Source organism: Rutidosis leptorrhynchoides, chromosome 3 (assembly GCF_046630445.1).
Source record: "Rutidosis leptorrhynchoides isolate AG116_Rl617_1_P2 chromosome 3, CSIRO_AGI_Rlap_v1, whole genome shotgun sequence".
In the NCBI taxonomy this organism is placed as follows: domain Eukaryota; kingdom Viridiplantae; phylum Streptophyta; class Magnoliopsida; order Asterales; family Asteraceae; genus Rutidosis; species Rutidosis leptorrhynchoides.
Window position 1 is genome coordinate 100417611 of NC_092335.1, and position 17765 is coordinate 100435375.

Sequence of the window (17765 nt, forward strand, 5' to 3'; positions counted from 1 at the left end):
GATATAAAGTGATGGTTTTCTACTGCATATATCGATGGAAGCATATATCTAAATGTAAAGATTCTATCTCTAATAATAATTCTAATTTAATAATTAATAATAAAATAATATTATTACTAATCATGAAAGTAAGTGTGCATGAATTAAGGAAACAGTAAGCCATCGTTAATTTGATTTATTCTATCGACAGTTTTAACGGAGTGTGTATCGTGCGAAATTGGTGGCGGATAAAAGTGTTCAGAAAAATCCCATATTTTTAAATTAACTATATTTATTTATTTTAATCATTATAGTATAAAATTCAATCGTAAATTATTAAATAAAAATTAAATTAATTATTCGCTCCCATCCCCCAAGTAAAATATAAAAATTTTTAAAATTAAATAAATAGTTCCTATTTATATTTTTAATAAGTCTATAGCTTATATAACTCATTTTCGGATCACCGTTTATTTTAAAATCAAATAAGTTTAAATTTAACTTGCTTAATATCAATCGAAACATCAAAAGAGTATTAAAATCATTTAATATTTATTTTTAATATACTTTATTTATATAGAGATATATTTTAAATAATAATTATTATAATATCCTATTTTTATTTTATTAATTTTTTTATAACAAAAACATATAATACATCAAATTATATTTCGAATTATTATTTATATATACATACACACATATCTATTTACAATTTGTTGTTCGTGAATCGTCGAGAATGGTCGAAGGTCAATTGAATGTATGAAACAGTTCAAACTTTGGAGACTCAACATAACAGACTTTGCTTATCGTATCGAATTCCTATAAAGATTAAGTTTAAATTTGGTCGGAAATTCCCGGGTCGTCACAACCGAAGTGTTAAAGTGAGTGGAATAATTATATGCGTGCATATATGACGTATTTATTTGTGTAGTATGAGTTGTGAAGTGTCGATGTGTTAAGACACCACTTCTCACGTGGCGAGTGAAGTGTCGATGTGTTAAGACACCACTCGGAAGTGAAGCATCGATGTGTTAAGATGCCACTTCAAGAGATGTAATGAGTGAAGTGTCGATGTGCTAAGACACCACTCGGGGTGAAGTGTCGAAGTGTTAAGGCACCACCCGGGGTGAAGTATCGAAGTGTTAAGATGCCACCCGTAGGGTTAGTGTGCGAAGTGTTAAGTGTACTAATGGTTGTTATGAACTCCGACGGTCCTTTAAATACCGTTCCCTCGTTCGATTGGTTAACCATGGTTGTGTGTGTGTGGATTGTAGCATATTATATTGTTTATACTATATGCTATTGTTATGCTAGCTCGTATGGTGGAAGGTTTAGTATTATACTTGTGATGGTATGATTATTTATATTGCTAGCATGTATGCGGTAAATGCGTAAGTGATTGCAAGTAAGTAGGTTGTATATGTAATAGTATAATTTTTGCACTCACTAAGCATTAGCTTACCCCTCTCGTTGTTTATCTTTTTAGATGCAGATGTGGATAAGGGAAAAGGAGTTGTCAGACACTAGGTGTCCTTTGATGATGTTTGTTGGAGTTTTTGAAGTTGGCCTAGCGTTTTGGGTAGTTTAGCCCCAAACCATGCTCGATGTGTCGTTTGGATTAAAACTGTCATTTTTGAATAGGTCAAATTTGTATCACATTTGTTAATGGCCTTCGTGCCTTTTGTAAAACATTAAACTTGTAGTATGTTCTAATGGAACGTGTGGTATGGTTACATATTTAATTGGCGCGTAAATGTGTATTATAAAAAAAAAATTATCGTATGGAATACGGGTTGGGTTGTTTCAGGTGGGGGGGACCATTTGCTTGGCATGAGTGGTAGTATATGGTGGTGTAGGCACATGTTGGGTGTCATGGAACATAAGGTTAAAATTTTTAAGTAGTAGTACCAAGCATGTTTAATACTTGTCTTATTTACTAATGAGTTTTGTCTTATGTTTCATGGGCTAACTAGTCCATTAATTAGTCCATTAAGTGAGTCCATTAAGTTAAGTAGGTTGGGCCTTTAATAAACTAGGTCCATTAAAGTGTTAAGTCCATTAAAACTAACTAGTAAGCATTAGTAAACACTAAGCATAATTAAGGAACCATAAAGCCAAGTAATTGTCATAAATAAATAACAATTATGTTTACGTAGTCATAATATTCCAATTATGACAAAAGTTTAACGTGCACTAAGTACGTAGCTCGTTTTAAACAATAAGTGACACTAACGTTCGTAAATGCATTCAAGGATTATGTTAAGTAACTAAGTACTTAAAAACACATTGTAAGGCATTAACGAAAGTATTTAACATAATTAATGATCCCAGCAAATAATCTAACTCAGTACGCACAAATACGCAGTTTCGTAAAAGTAATAAATATAATTAAAAGTCAAAAAAGTCGGGTCGTTACAAAAAAGGTGCACGGGCGAGCAAAAAAAAGAAATTCGAGCAAAAATCAAAAACACGGACGAACAAAAAATTCATAGTCGAGCAAATTTTTTTATTTATTTTCTTTGTTCGAATTTTAAAATGTAGAACACATTTTTGTTTGAATATCAGTATTTTTTTTTCGACTACCCGTGTGTTCTACATTTTTTTGTTCGACTATCAAAAATGTAGAACACAAATTTGTTCGCCCGCCTTTTTTTTGTTCGAATATCACGTTTTTTGTTCGAATTGCTCGTTTTTTGTTCGCCCTTGTCCCATTTTTTGCTCGAATTGCTCTTTTTTTGTTCGCTCGTGTCCCATTTTTGCTCGAATTTCCCTTTTTTTGCTCGAATTTCTCTTTTTTGCTCGAATTTCAGTGTCTTTTTGAGTTCTCGGGGTTTTCACACAAAAAAGTTCTTATTTAATCCCTCTACTATATATATATATATATATATATATATATATATATATATATATAATACTAGTTTTGCCTAAATATTAATTGAATCTATTTAATACGCAAATGAATAATGGTAATAAATTAGTGTAACTTGAGAGTTTGATGCTATTTAATAGTTATTCTATACAAATGAAAAATTATATTATAAATAGTAAGGTGAATATTTTTTGAGTAAGAATGAAGTATATAATTACAAATTGTGTATGCAATTTTATTGTGAACAATTAAATTGGGACATCAATATGTTAATTTACCCATTACGATTTACAAATATATGACGTGTTATCGTATGTAATGTACATAAATGAAAAATAATATAGGTACATATCTTGCATACCTTTAAAGTAGTGGCATCTCTTCAAAGGTCAATAGCTAAAGAAACTTCAAAGATGATTTGAAAGACAAAAAACAGAGTTCAAAGTCATCGAGTAGTAAGTAGTAGCATTGGAATCAAGGATTTTGGCAAGATTATAGGCTGGGATTGTGGCGTCTAAACACCCATCCTATCTTCGATCACTACAAGTTTTAAATGAATACAACATCTCTAAACATTCGTGGTATAGGTAATAGAAATTGGCTCGGAAGAATATGTCATAAAGAAAAACCGGTCGTTTTAGCTTTGCAAGAAACCAAATGTAAGCAAGTCGATCAAGGATCGGTAGAATCATTTTGGGGCTCTTCGAATTTTAATTATATTCAAAACAATTAATAGGCTTCTCTAGAGGTATGCTTTTAATCTGATGCTCTAATTCATTTATTTTCAATCAGGCCTTTGATTTAAAATAGCATGTCACGAGGAACTAGGCTATAGTAATTCTGATCGGATGGACTATGCTCAATTCCCGACGCTTTATCCAGTTTAAGGATATAAGCGGCCCATCTTGGATGCAATGCATACATTGGGCGCACGAATAAAGTAACATAGCCATATATCGATAATATCCAACCTTTCTTAACACCTTAGTGTATCACCCAAGTGAGTGGTTATGATTGTGTTTCGAATTCCGTTCTGTCAATGGTTTGGTAAAATCTAAGGGTTTGTAGACAAATTAGAACCTCTGATAGTTCTCAGCCATCCTTAAAGATTTATAAGCTTAGTTTGTATTGTAGTACGTTAAATTCCTATTTATAATTTAAACCAGCCCTTACTTAAATCTACCCATTGAATCCCTTAGTTATCCACCATGTACTACACTTATAGTGGTTCCATAGCTTCTAACCTTGATCATGCTCAAGTGGTCCTATAGTACATCAACACTGTACTCTACTGTTGCAACAGTATTTCCTTGTGTCTTATACTCTTGACCAATGTCTTGATCTAGTCCTACGGTAATTCCCCATGTACTTTATAGTATTTTCGATGGGTTCATACCTTGACTAATGTATAAACATAAATAATTAATTACCTAATAATTGTCGACTTTATAAAAGGTTTCAATCACGTTTATTGGTGGAAGGACGATAATAACGAAGTTTAATATCATAGACAGAAAGCGAGTACGAAAAGATAATTATCCTAACTAACATTATTAAATCATGACAAACAATCAAGCAATTACTCACACATCATGGCAACAAGTATTTCTAATACTAATAAATCACAAACATCGAACAAGAATATTATAATAAATTAACAAAAGAAATGATAGATGTTACCGAATAATGTCGGCAGAATAACACTTGTATTTCTTCATAATATCCTTAGCGTTACAATACTTGATAGCTTCTACTACTAATTACATACTATTCTCCTATTGATCACTAGAGAGCGACAATAGAGAGATAAATATTTTTCTAATCTCTGTACTTTTCTCTCTCTAGAATCTAGAGAGAGAAAACAGAGAGAGAACTAATCTCCTACTGATCACTGGAGAGCGACAATAGAGAGTTGTTTTAAAGAGAGAAGTGAGAAAGTGTGTGTTGAAATGGTGTGATTGAAATGTCCCGTTCTTATTGATTAAAAACGTTCCATATTAATTGATTTCGTTGCGAGGTTTTGACCTCTATATGAGACGTTTTTCAAAGACTGCATTCATTTTTAAAACAAACCATAACCTTTATTTCATAGATAAAGGTTTTAAAAAGCTTTACGTAGATTATCAAATAATGATAATCTAAAATATCATGTTTACACACGACCATTACATAATGGTTTACAATACAAATATGTTACAACAAAATAAGTTTCTTGAATGCAGTTTTTACACAATATCATACAAGCATGGACTCCAAATCTCGTCCTTATTTAAGTATGCGACAGCGGAAGCTCTTAATAATCACCTGAGAATAAACATGCTTAAAACGTCAACAAAAATGTTGGTGAGTTATAGGTTTAACCTATATATATCAAATCATAATAATAGACCACAAGATTTCATATTTCAATACACATCCCATACATAGAGATAAAAATCATTCATATGGTGAACACCTGGTAACCGACATTAACAAGATGCATATTTAAGAATATCCCCATCATTCCGGGACACCCTTCGGATATGATATAAATTTCGAAGTACTAAAGCATCCGGTACTTTGGATGGGGTTTGTTAGGCCCAATAGATATATCTTTAGAATTCGCGTCAATTAGGGTGTCTGTTCCCTAATTCTTAGATTACCAGACTTAATAAAAAGGGGCATATTCGATTTCGATAATTCAACCAAAGAATGTAGTTTCACGTACTTGTGTCTATTTTGTAAATCATTTATAAAACCTGCATGTATTCTCATCCCAAAAATATTAGATTTTAAAAGTGGGACTATAACTCACTTTCACAGATTTTTACTTCGTCGGGAAGTAAGACTTGGCCACTGGTTGATTCACGAACCTATAACAATATATACATATATATCAAAGTATGTTCAAAATATATTTACAACACTTTTAATATATTTTGATGTTTTAAGTTTATTAAGTCAGCTGTCCTCGTTAGTAACCTACAACTAGTTGTCCACAGTTAGAGGTACAGAAATAAATCGATAAATATTATCTTGAATCAATCCACGACCCAGTGTATACGTATCTCAGTATTGATCACAACTCAAACTATATATATTTTGGAATCAACCTCAACCCTGTATAGCTAACTCCAACATTCACATATAGAGTGTCTATGGTTGTTCCGAAATATATATAGATGTGTCGACATGATAGGTCGAAACATTGTATACGTGTCTATGGTATCTCAAGATTACGTAATATACAATACAAGTTGATTAAGTTATGGTTGGAATAGATTTGTTACCAATTTTCACGTAGCTAAAATGAGAAAAATTATCAAATCTTGTTTTACCCATAACTTCTTCATTTTAAATCCGTTTTGAGTGAATCAAATTGCTATGGTTTCATATTGAACTCTATTTTATGAATCTAAACAGAAAAAGTATAGGTTTATAGTCGGAAAAATAAGTTACAAGTCGTTTTTGTAAAGGTAGTCATTTCAGTCGAAAGAACGACGTCTAGATGACCATTTTAGAAAACATACTTCCACTTTGAGTTTAACCATAATTTTTGGATATAGTTTCATGTTCATAATAAAAATCATTTTCTCAGAATAACAACTTTTAAATCAAAGTTTATCATAGTTTTTAATTAACTAACCCAAAACAGCCCGCGGTGTTACTACGACGGCGTAAATCCGGTTTTACGGTATTTTTCGTGTTTCCAGGTTTTAAATCATTAAGTTAGCATATCATATAGATATAGAACATGTGTTTAGTTGATTTTAAAAGTCAAGTTAGAAGGATTAACTTTTGTTTGCGAACAAGTTTAGAATTAACTAAACTATGTTCTAGTGATTACAAGTTTAAACCTTCGAATAAGATAGCTTTATATGTATGAATCGAATGATGTTATGAACATCATTACTACCTTAAGTTCCTTGGATAAACCTACTGGAAAAGAGAAAAATGGATCTAGCTTCAACGGATCCTTGGATGGCTCGAAGTTCTTGAAGCAGAATCATGACACGAAAACAAGTTCAAGTAAGATCATCACTTGAAATAAGATTGTTATAGTTATAGAATTTGAACCAAAGTTTGAATATGATTATTACCTTGTATTAGAATGATAACCTACTGTAAGAAACAAAGATTTCTTGAGGTTGGATGATCACCTTACAAGATTGGAAGTGAGCTAGCAAACTTGAAAGTATTCTTGATTTTATGTAACTAGAACTTGTAGAATATATGAAGAACACTTAGAACTTGAAGATAGAACTTGAGAGAGATCAATTAGATGAAGAAAATTGAAGAATGAAAGTGTTTGTAGGTGTTTTTGGTCGTTGGTGTATGGATTAGATATAAAGGATATGTAATTTTGTTTTCATGTAAATAAGTCATGAATGATTACTCATATTTTTGTAATTTTATGAGATATTTCATGCTAGTTGCCAAATGATGGTTCCCACATGTGTTAGGTGACTCACATGGGCTGCTAAGAGCTGATCATTGGAGTGTATATACCAATAGTACATACATCTAAAAGCTGTGTATTGTACGAGTACGAATACGGGTGCATACGAGTAGAATTGTTGATGAAACTGAATTAGGATGTAATTGTAAGCATTTTTGTTAAGTAGAAGTATTTTGATAAGTGTCTTGAAGTCTTTCAAAAGTGTATGAATACATATTAAAACACTACATGTATATACATTTTAACTGAGTCGTTAAGTCATCGTTAGTCGTTACATGTAAATGTTGTTTTGAAACCTTTAGGTTAACGATCTTGTTGAATGTTGTTAACCCATTGTTTATTATAACAAATTAGATGTTAAATTGTTATATTATCATGATATTATGATATATAATATATCTTAGTATGATGTATATACAGTTAAATGTCGTTACAACGATAATCGTTACATATATGTCTCGTTTCGAAATCATTAAGTTAGTAGTATTATTTTTACATATGTATTTCATTGTTAATACACTTAATAATATATTTACTTATCATTTAAAATAATTAACCAAGTGTATCAATATCTTAATATGATTCATATGTACCTAGTAAGACGTTGTTATAACGATAATCGTTATATATATCGTTTTCGAGTTTCTTAAATTAATAGTCTCATTTTTCTGTATATAACTCATTGTTAAAATACCTAATGAGATACATACTTATAATAAAAACATGTTAACTATATATATAACCATATATATGTCATCGTATAGTTTTTACAAGTTTTAACGTTCGTGAATCACCGGTCAACTTGGGTGGTCAATTGTCTATATGAAACATATTTCAATTAATCAAGTCTTAACAAGTTTGATTGCTTAACATGTTGGAAACATTTAATCATGTAAATATCAATCTCAATTAATATATATAAACATAAACATGGAAAAGTTCGGGTCACTACAGTGATGAAGCCCCCATTTATAGAAAATGCTTGATGGCAAAGTTGTAAATAAGTTGGCTGAAAAACCCCTGGCAAGTGGGACGGCATGCAGGATTTTTGCTGAAAAATGGGTGGCAAACGGTTGGCATGCCGTTTTTCATACTGGCAAGCCGTATTGGCAGGCCGTTTTTCAAGGCCGTATGCCAAGGCAAGCCGTTTTTGGTGCCCGGATGCTGGCAGGCCGTTTTTCATACTGGAAAGCCGTATGGCAAGCTGTATGCTGGATCGTAACTTGTCTTTCACCGTTTTCGCTCTATAATCTTCGTTTTAGCTCCGTTTCTGACGATTCTTGCACCCACGCGTCGTAATTAAATATCTTACAACATGAGATTAAGTAAATAAACTTTTCCAAAAATTATGAAATAAGTTATTTAAACGCGAGTTAATCGTCTTAGCCGGTTTTACTCGTTTTTCCCCGTTTTCACCCGTTTTTAGTGATTCTTGAAACATAGCCTTTGTAATTACTAAATCTACTAAATTAACCAACAAAGTGATTATTTTGGCGATAAAGTTTGGAACTTTATGGTTTTAGGGCTCAATATCGGGGGTAAAAACATGACTTTTTGGCTGATATCAGATGTCAATATTGAGCTTTATATTTCAGACAAATTGATTAATAACTTTTTTTTTATTTTTTTTTGCAAAAAAAAAATATATATAGTAGAGATTAAATGAGTAATTACCTAGGTTAACATTTTGTTAAAAGACTTAATTAAGCTCTTGGTCCCTAAAGTTTTATCTTTTTTTTTCATCATTGTCCCTAAAGTATTTTTGTTTCATCCTAACCCTTAAAGTTATGATATGGTTTCATTTAGGTCCCCAGTTAACGGATTGAGTTAACGACAGTTAACCATGGGAAACTAAATGAAACCATATCATTACTTTAAGGGTTAGAATGAAACAGAAATACTTTAGGGACAAAAATGAAACAAAAATACTTAAGGGACAAGGATGAAACAAAAATACTTTATGGACAATGATGAAAAAAATGTAAAACTTTAAAGACTAACGGCGTAATTAAATCAAGCGGGAACGACAATTTAGGGAAATAAATAACTAGTGAAATGACCCGTGGAACCACGGGTTTGTTTTAATGAAACTGTTTAATGATATGTTTTAGGTATTAAGTGAACGTAAATGCTAAAGTCATTTAGTTTAATGACACGTGAAACCACAGAGTCCGACTAAGAAACTCGTCAGCTGAAAATTTCAACAAACACCTAAAATGCATATAAATAATCAACATCCAATCATAAGAGATAATATTGGTTGTCATTTTTATTTTAAAAGTGTTTAAAATATTAATTTAGAACTTGTTTCCTTCTGTCTAGCTTTTATACATTCTAGTACTCAATTCAAAATAATTAATTAAAATAATTCAAAATTAATTTTAATAATTAAAATAGTTATTAATAAGATTTAAAAATAATAATTAATTAAAATAATTCAAAATTATTTAATTTTAATAATTAAGATAATTATTAATAAGATTTAATAATAATAATTAATTAATAAGATTTAATTTTAATTCAAAATTATTTAGATTAATGACATCACCCACCATGCTTAGATTTTTTTTCTTTTGGTTTTTGATTTTTTTTAACAAAAGAATTAACCTAATAATGACATCATCATTATAGGATTTTAATAGAAACTATAGATTACTCCATACTTGCTTATATACGGGGATATCAACCGTAAAGGTGCATGAGTGGTATTTGGTCTGTTAAAGGTTGTTGGCTCTTTGCTTGCGCAACAACTCCCACCTGGTATGCCTTTTGAGTTCTTTTTATCAATGTCTTTCGACTCTATTATCTGAGGCAACAACAAACGTCAATTTATTGGCGACTTGACTGCCGCTTAGAGCCTAGATTGAATCTCGGACATGCTTAAAAACCCATAAAAATTTGATCCCTAAAGTATTTTTGTTTCATCCTTGTCCTTAAGTATTTTTGTTTCATTCTAACCCTTAAAGTAATGATATGATTTTATTTAGGTCCCCATGGTTAACTGCCGTTAACTCAATCCGTTAACCGGGGACCTAAATGAAACCATATAATAACTTTAAGGGTTAAGATGATACAAGAATACTTTAGGGACAAGGATGAAAAAAAGATAAAATTTTAGGGACCAAGGACTTAATTAAATCTTGTTAAAATATGAAGCGATAACTTTTGTTAACGAGATGTGGATGCCTCTCCAACCCCTCCAACTTCAAAACCACACCCTCACAAACCATAGTTTCATGCAACCAATCTCACTCAATTCTTGGAGAAGTTGCTTCATGTCCACTCCACTAATGATATCATTAGTAAACTAGATTTAAGCTATATTTATGTTGTACTTATATTATTATATATACAAAGTACTTGGTAATTAAGCTAAGCTATAATTAAACTATAGCTTATGATTTATATGTAAATTTATTTATTCCACGGGTTTATATGTATAAAAATCATACTCCGTACTTTATTTTAAGAGTTCTTATACTTTTATATACGAGTAGTTCTATATGTATTGTAGTTCTCGTTTGAATGTAACATATAAATATAATACTTATACTACGTGTTTTGTATATGATAATAAATACCCGCAAAAGGATAAGATCGATAAGAACAAAAGGTTAAAATTGGACCTACTACACCAACTACTCGAGACTCTCACGAGCCTAACCAGCTACTCCCAATAAATGTCGTGACCCGAAAAGACTAACTCCAAAAACCCAAATTTTCCATTCTTTCGATTAAATCTCATTTATAAATAAATTTATAAATTATAGTACCATTTTACTTTCTTGGTTCGAGTTTCAAATCATTTTCACACCAATTACCTTTTACTCTTTAGGATATATATATATATATATTTTTTAAAAGCGATTGGGATCACCCGATGGGGACTAAACCACCCGTTGCGATCATCTCCCGTTTCGACTATGTCGATGCAACGATAATAACCCCGCCCCCATCGCTGCCCGGGAGGAAACCTTGAAACTGATCCAAGGGCACGACCAAGTAAAACCCCCATCCCCTTTACCCCCCAAACAATATGGGAAAGGTGTCATGGGTGGATACTTCATGACAGAGATAAAATTGTGTTTTTAATATGCAGCCAACGGGGTCAAACTCCTGAGCTCCCCTAAAGGAGGCAGGCCACCAACCGCTGAACCACATCACAACTTCCTCTTTAGGATATTTCTGAACAGATTTTGAAGACGAGTTTAAAAACCATTATTCAACAAATCAAGATTAAGCACCAAAAGAGAAACAACAACAACAACAACAACAACAACAAAAAAAAAAAAAACCCAATACCACATGAGTGGTGTATGGGGGAGGTGAGATGTAGACAATCCTGCCCCTATCCGAGAATAAAGACAAGTCATTTCTTCACTCAGAGTGAAACACTCTCAAAAGTAGAGAAAGTCATCCCTCTCTCTATTCGACGGATAAAGAGATTGCTTCCGAGAGGACCTCCGACCTTTAAGTAGGAAAAAGTTTTTTTTTAAAAATAAAAAATAATAAAATAAAAAAAGTAGACGCCATAAAAATGGTAGAATCAAGTTTCCATGAGTTTTAAATCTGCCTGGAATTTAATTTAAGCTCTAAGAGTCAGTCAAGTCACCAAAAGAGAAAAAGAAAAAGAATGATGATATTACAACTCGTTATTTGATATATATATATTTTTATATAAAACTAAAGAGTGAAGCGAACATGGTATGTGTGATCTACGAAACATTATGATGTGACTCGTATAAAAATTGAGAATTAGATTATTTAATTATTATATCGTAAATTAATAATATATCATTGGAACATATAAATTTACTATTCACGAGAATTTTTATTGCTAAAGGGTATTTTAGTCCTTTTACTTATTAGATATTTATCACCTCTTTGTCATTTCTTCCCCTATCACCCATACCTAATTTCTCTCTAGATGCTTCTGGCGATTTCCTTCTTCTTCAAGCAATTCCATTTGCTTCCTACCAATATACTCCCGGAAGGTTCAAACATTTTGGCGCCACCATCGTCTCCACCGTCACCAAACATCGTCTTCATCGCTACCACTTTCTCCGCCTGCATCACTGTCTCCATGCCATCCCTGAAGCTGCAAAGCGTTATTTGTTTTATTTTTAATCAATAGTGTTTAACAAATTAAAATACTTATTAATTTATTACAATTTGAGATATTCTCAAAACGTAAAAGTGAAAAAAAAATGTTACTGAAACAAAATGTGAGTGATATTTTTTAGTTCTCGCCCATTTTCCACCAGAAATTTGAGGGTTAATTTAGGACAATTTGTATATATATTTCATGATTAATTCGTGTAGTGGTGTGTATGTGTATGTGTGTGTTAGTTTGCCTTTAAAAACTCATTATTAGATTATTGTATTGTATTATCAAACATCACAAACAAATACACAGTATAACACGTTTTGCTAGAGCTAAATATCTAATTTTAATAATCTAAAACACACTATCAATTTTCATAATTTAATTTAACACCCCCACAACACAATTATTGATATATTATTTATTATACCAAATATCCGGTCTACCAATATTCAATTTATCGAATTTGAGGTTGTAAGTTCGAATTGTGTGATAGTCTATTTGTAACTAGGTGTGTGTTTGCCGTTGACAATGAATATTAAGTTTGAGATTTTCTAACGAACAACACTTAAAGAATATGTAGTTATTGTGTATAAAAGTAGTATACTGAATACAAGACGATAAGACTATAAGAGCATTGCTAACAACAATGTTAAACATCCTCCAATAACTAGCTAATGTTTGGCACTCTTGACAGCGAATCGCCAAAGTTCCGTCAATGGTATTTCGCCTTCCATTTCGTTGATGTTAAGCATTTTTCATCAGAGATGAAATTGTTGTAAATACTTGTACATTTTGTTTTAAATTTGTACTATGATTTAATTAATTAATTTGTAATGTTTGAGGAAGAATGTGTGGTTAGGAGTAATATGTGATGAGTTAGTGAAAGTAAAGAAATATGAAATAAACAGATGTGTTTTTAATGTGACAATGTGTTAATTAGAAGAAATGCGTCACTATTGAGAATGCTCTAACTATTGATTAAAATAAAATATATAATTGCCAAGAACAAAACCTTTATGCATCTTAACGATAACGCTTACTCAAAATTTCATTAACCAGTACTCCGTAATTTATAATTTATAATGTATAATGTGACATAATTTAAAAGTTCATTCACACGGTTGTATTTATTAATCAAGAATCAAGATTGACAATTTGCATTTTGTTTCATCATTACATTATGGAGTCCATTACAGCAAAAATTAAACAAAACTCACTATCATTGGCTCAATGAAAAACATAAATTCAACACTATATTTTTTTCCTCTTTTTTAAATCAAGAAAATCCAGCGAGTGAGAGAGAGAAAAAACAAAGAGTTGATCTGCACCACCAACGGAACGATTCAACAGCATTCTTTCCCGGTGAAACAATTCCTGGTTTTTAGGGTTTACTAATCCAACAAAAAAGAAAATAGCTTTTTTTCAATCATACACATTTTCCAATTTGCCATCTTTTGTCTAGGGTTTGTTTGTTCTTGGGGTTTGGCTGCAAATAGATCTGCAAAATTGGGGTTTTCTTTACAATAAAGAGAACAAAAGGGTGAAATTTGTGAGAAATTGGAAAGAAAGAAAAAAAAAGGTGAAATTTTTAAAAAGTGTGATATCAGATTATCAGGTCTTCTGAGAGTGTAGAAGAAGATCTGAATAATGAGTGCATCAAGATTCATAAAATGTGTTACAGTTGGTGATGGGGCTGTTGGAAAGACTTGTCTTTTGATATCTTACACCAGCAACACTTTCCCCACGGTAATTGTTACTTTTTTATTATTATAAAATTTCCCTTTTATTTGTTGATATATTCTTGATATTAATTTGATTGTTAATGTATGTGATGGTTGTCAAAGATTTTTTTGCTATTTCGAATGATTCTTGTATACTGTGAAACTTTTATGAAGAAAAATAGGGGAATCTTGTATGATTGATATACTTTTTGGGTAATAAAAAAGATGATTTATTTTGTTATTCTTGTTGATATATCTTTGGGTTGATTCCTATATAAAATTATAAAACTAGGATTTGGATGATGAAGTTGGTTTGATGCTTTCTTGATAAAGATTGTGACTTTGAGTAAATTAGTTTGTTATTATTGTTCTTGATCTTATTGGTTGAAAGCTTTAATGCTATTTTTGTTGATTTCTATCTAATTTGTGCAAATGGACGATCTGTATATGATTGACCAAATTTGCTTTAATGTTTTTTGATGATAAAGATGATGAGTTTTGCTTGTATTTTCTCGAGTTCATGATTGGTAAATGTTGACATATATGATAAGTATTATCTCATCCTTGTTCTACTGATAAACAAATTATCACTAGTATTTGGTGGATTAAGTGTAACACATGAGCATTATTCCTGTTTGTGTTTTTATTCTCCCATTTTAGGTATCAAATTTATTTCAACTTTAATTTGGAACTCTAGATAATACAAATTACATGTCTATAACAAAGACCATGTTAAATTGAGATGGAAAAGTTAAGATTTTTGCAATGTTTACTCATTTGGTGATTGATCATATGTGAGTTAGACCAGAAACTGTTATGTAGTTAAATTCACCATTTCTTTCATGTGATAGAAGCTAAGCATGTTGTTGATTTATCTGTAAACAGGATTACGTCCCAACTGTATTTGATAATTTCAGTGCCAATGTCGTTGTCAATGGCAGCACGGTTAATCTAGGCTTGTGGGACACTGCTGGTAACCTTTCAGAACGTTTATTTATTAAATAAAAATAATAATTATTATTTAATACGTTTGTTGATCTTACATTTTTTTTGAAACAGGACAGGAGGATTATAACAGATTAAGACCGTTGAGTTATCGTGGAGCAGATGTTTTCATTTTGGCATTCTCACTCATTAGCAAGGCCAGCTATGAAAATGTTTCTAAGAAGGTGCGTAACATTGTCAATTGTTACGAGTTTAAAAACGATTTTGATAATTTGGACGGACTTTTGTCATATACATTTTTGTATATTAACAGTGGATTCCAGAGTTGAAGCACTACGCCCCCGGTGTCCCAATTGTTCTCGTTGGGACAAAACTCGGTGAGTTTTTCATGAACATGTCAATCTTTCTTAACCCTTTCATTCTTACGATAATTTTTGTGATTTGGATTATACTATATGATTTGTTTATGAAACAAACAGTCAAAATCATTGTATTTTTTTTAAATCGCTAAAGTATTTGCAATAGTTACATGACCCACATTCAAATCTTGTTTTAAATGGTTTGTAGATCTTCGCGATGATAAGCAGTTCTTTGTGGACCATCCTGGTGCAACTCCCATTACTACTGCGCAGGTGCTTTACTATTGTAATTCTTATGAAAAAAACTTGAAATATTTGAATTTATAATTGTAATTGTAAATATAAATATAAATATAATAATAATTAGTAATAATAATACTTATTATAGGGAGAAGAATTGAAGAAGACTATCGGAGCTCCCGAGTATGTTGAATGTAGTTCGAAAACACAGCTAGTAAGTTGAAGTTCACGTTGATTTACATGATTTTAATCCCCTTATGGATAGATCAATTTGGGTCATGGGTCGAATGGGTAGAAGTTACCCATAAGTCTAACATAATCCCTAAATTTTCTTAAATCATGACATTCTAATCATCTAATCATTAGTTTATTATCATAAAGGTATTGGTTTTTGTAGAAGTAGTTAACTTACATATGTATGAAGTTTTAAAAATGGACTTTTAAAGGTTCCATTGAAACATGTTACCATGCTTAAGGATTTTGTTGATGCTAAATAAAGTGTGGTGTTGTTTTATGCAGAACGTGAAGCAAGTTTTTGACGCTGCCATTAAAGTCGTTCTGCAGCCTCCAAAGACAAAGAAAAAGAAGGGAAAGGGTCAAAAGGCATGTTCGATATTGTAATCAACTAAAAGATTAGAACCAAAATGAGAAACCTAGCTGTATTTCAATGCTTTATGCCCTAATCTTGTCAAGGATTCATTTTCATATGTTCGTTGATTTTTATTGTGATCTGATCTTTTAAGTACTCGAAGATCGTAACGTACTAATCCTGTAGTTTGTCAAGAATTCGTAATCCAATGCTTTTTCTCTTTTGTTCTTGCTCCATCGATCTAAATTGATTCAGAGATTAATCAATTTGAGTGACAAGCTCCATCGATCTATATTGTTATTGTTACTAACTATTAAACAATATAGTACATATTTTATGCTATTTGTGCAGGCATAAAAACCTTCTTATATCCTAGTGGTACATTGGTACACTAGTAAAGAGATCCAAAACATTGTCACTTCTATCTCTCATATTTCTTTTGAGCATAGTAAATAATAATATCAAAGTGACATCTCGCTAAAAAGGAAATCACTCAAAAAGGTAAATTGCAAGTGCCAACAGAAACTAACACATGATGAGATTTCATATCTTCAAACAAGAGTTTCACAAGAACCTTGTGGTTTATGTATCTATAAATCTATAATCATCAGTGATGCCAAACTTGCTGGTTTTAATTTGCATTGATCAGCTTGAGCCTTGCTGATGGCATATTCTCTAATATTGTCATGTTGTTGCTGTATGAGGACGAAGCTTCTGAATATTATGTAATCAAAGATCAAGCACAATGATTGAAATAATGTCATACATGAAATTTACTACCTGATTATTTTTTGAATATAGAAGCAAAAGTTTCACATCTAAAAATCAATGTCGAATGATGTTATTCATAATCGTAGGATGAAAAAGCATAGATTAGATTCAATGGGTTTGGTCCACACTTGACAACAAAGGAGGGGGATTTAAGGGTCATTCGAGTGTAACTCTCCGGTTCGGTGTACCGTGAATAACCCCTTAGGAGATCAAGATCTCGGCAGGGGTGGTTAATGTAGTGACCCGAACTTTTCAATGTTTATATATTAAATGAATTTGATATTTATATGATTAAATGTTTCCAACATGTTAAGCAATCAAACTTGTTAAGACTTGATGAATTGAAATAAGTTTCATATAGACAATTGACCACCCAAGTTGACCGGCGATTCACGAACGTTAAAAACTTGTAACAACTACATGATGATATATATATGGATATATATATATAGTTAACATGAGATTATCATAAGTAAGTATCTCACTAAGTATATTAACAATGAGTTATATACATAAAAATGAAACTACTGAGGTAAAGAAACTCGAAACGATATATATAACGATTATCGTTATAACAACGTTTTAATTAAAATAAATACATATGTATTGTATTAAGATATGAACACACTATGTTTAACATGATAAAATGATAATTAATTATATTATTAAGTGTATTAACAATGAACTACACAAGTAAGATGAGACTACAAACTTAAGGATTTCGAAACAATATATATATGTAAC

At 31.3% G+C, this 17765-nt stretch overlaps 1 protein-coding gene across 2 annotated transcripts in view; it reads left to right on the forward strand.

The window, feature by feature from the left end:
- The window catches only part of LOC139896566 (rac-like GTP-binding protein RHO1), a 65441-nt gene extending 48985 nt beyond the window's left edge, over positions 1-16456 (forward strand). The window contains exons 1-7 of one of the 2 annotated variants that reach the window (XM_071879211.1): positions 13575-14142; positions 15003-15090; positions 15177-15286; positions 15376-15439; positions 15630-15694; positions 15810-15875; positions 16181-16456. In XM_071879211.1, the coding sequence (XP_071735312.1) occupies positions 14044-14142; positions 15003-15090; positions 15177-15286; positions 15376-15439; positions 15630-15694; positions 15810-15875; positions 16181-16282 (594 nt within the window). In that variant the 5' untranslated portion in view covers positions 13575-14043 and the 3' untranslated portion in view covers positions 16283-16456. Of the gene's footprint in view, positions 1-13574; positions 14143-15002; positions 15091-15176; positions 15287-15375; positions 15440-15629; positions 15695-15809; positions 15876-16180 lie in introns of those variants that run through there. The other variant, XM_071879210.1, reaches the window with a different exon arrangement.
- The last annotated feature ends 1309 nt before the right edge of the window (positions 16457-17765 follow it).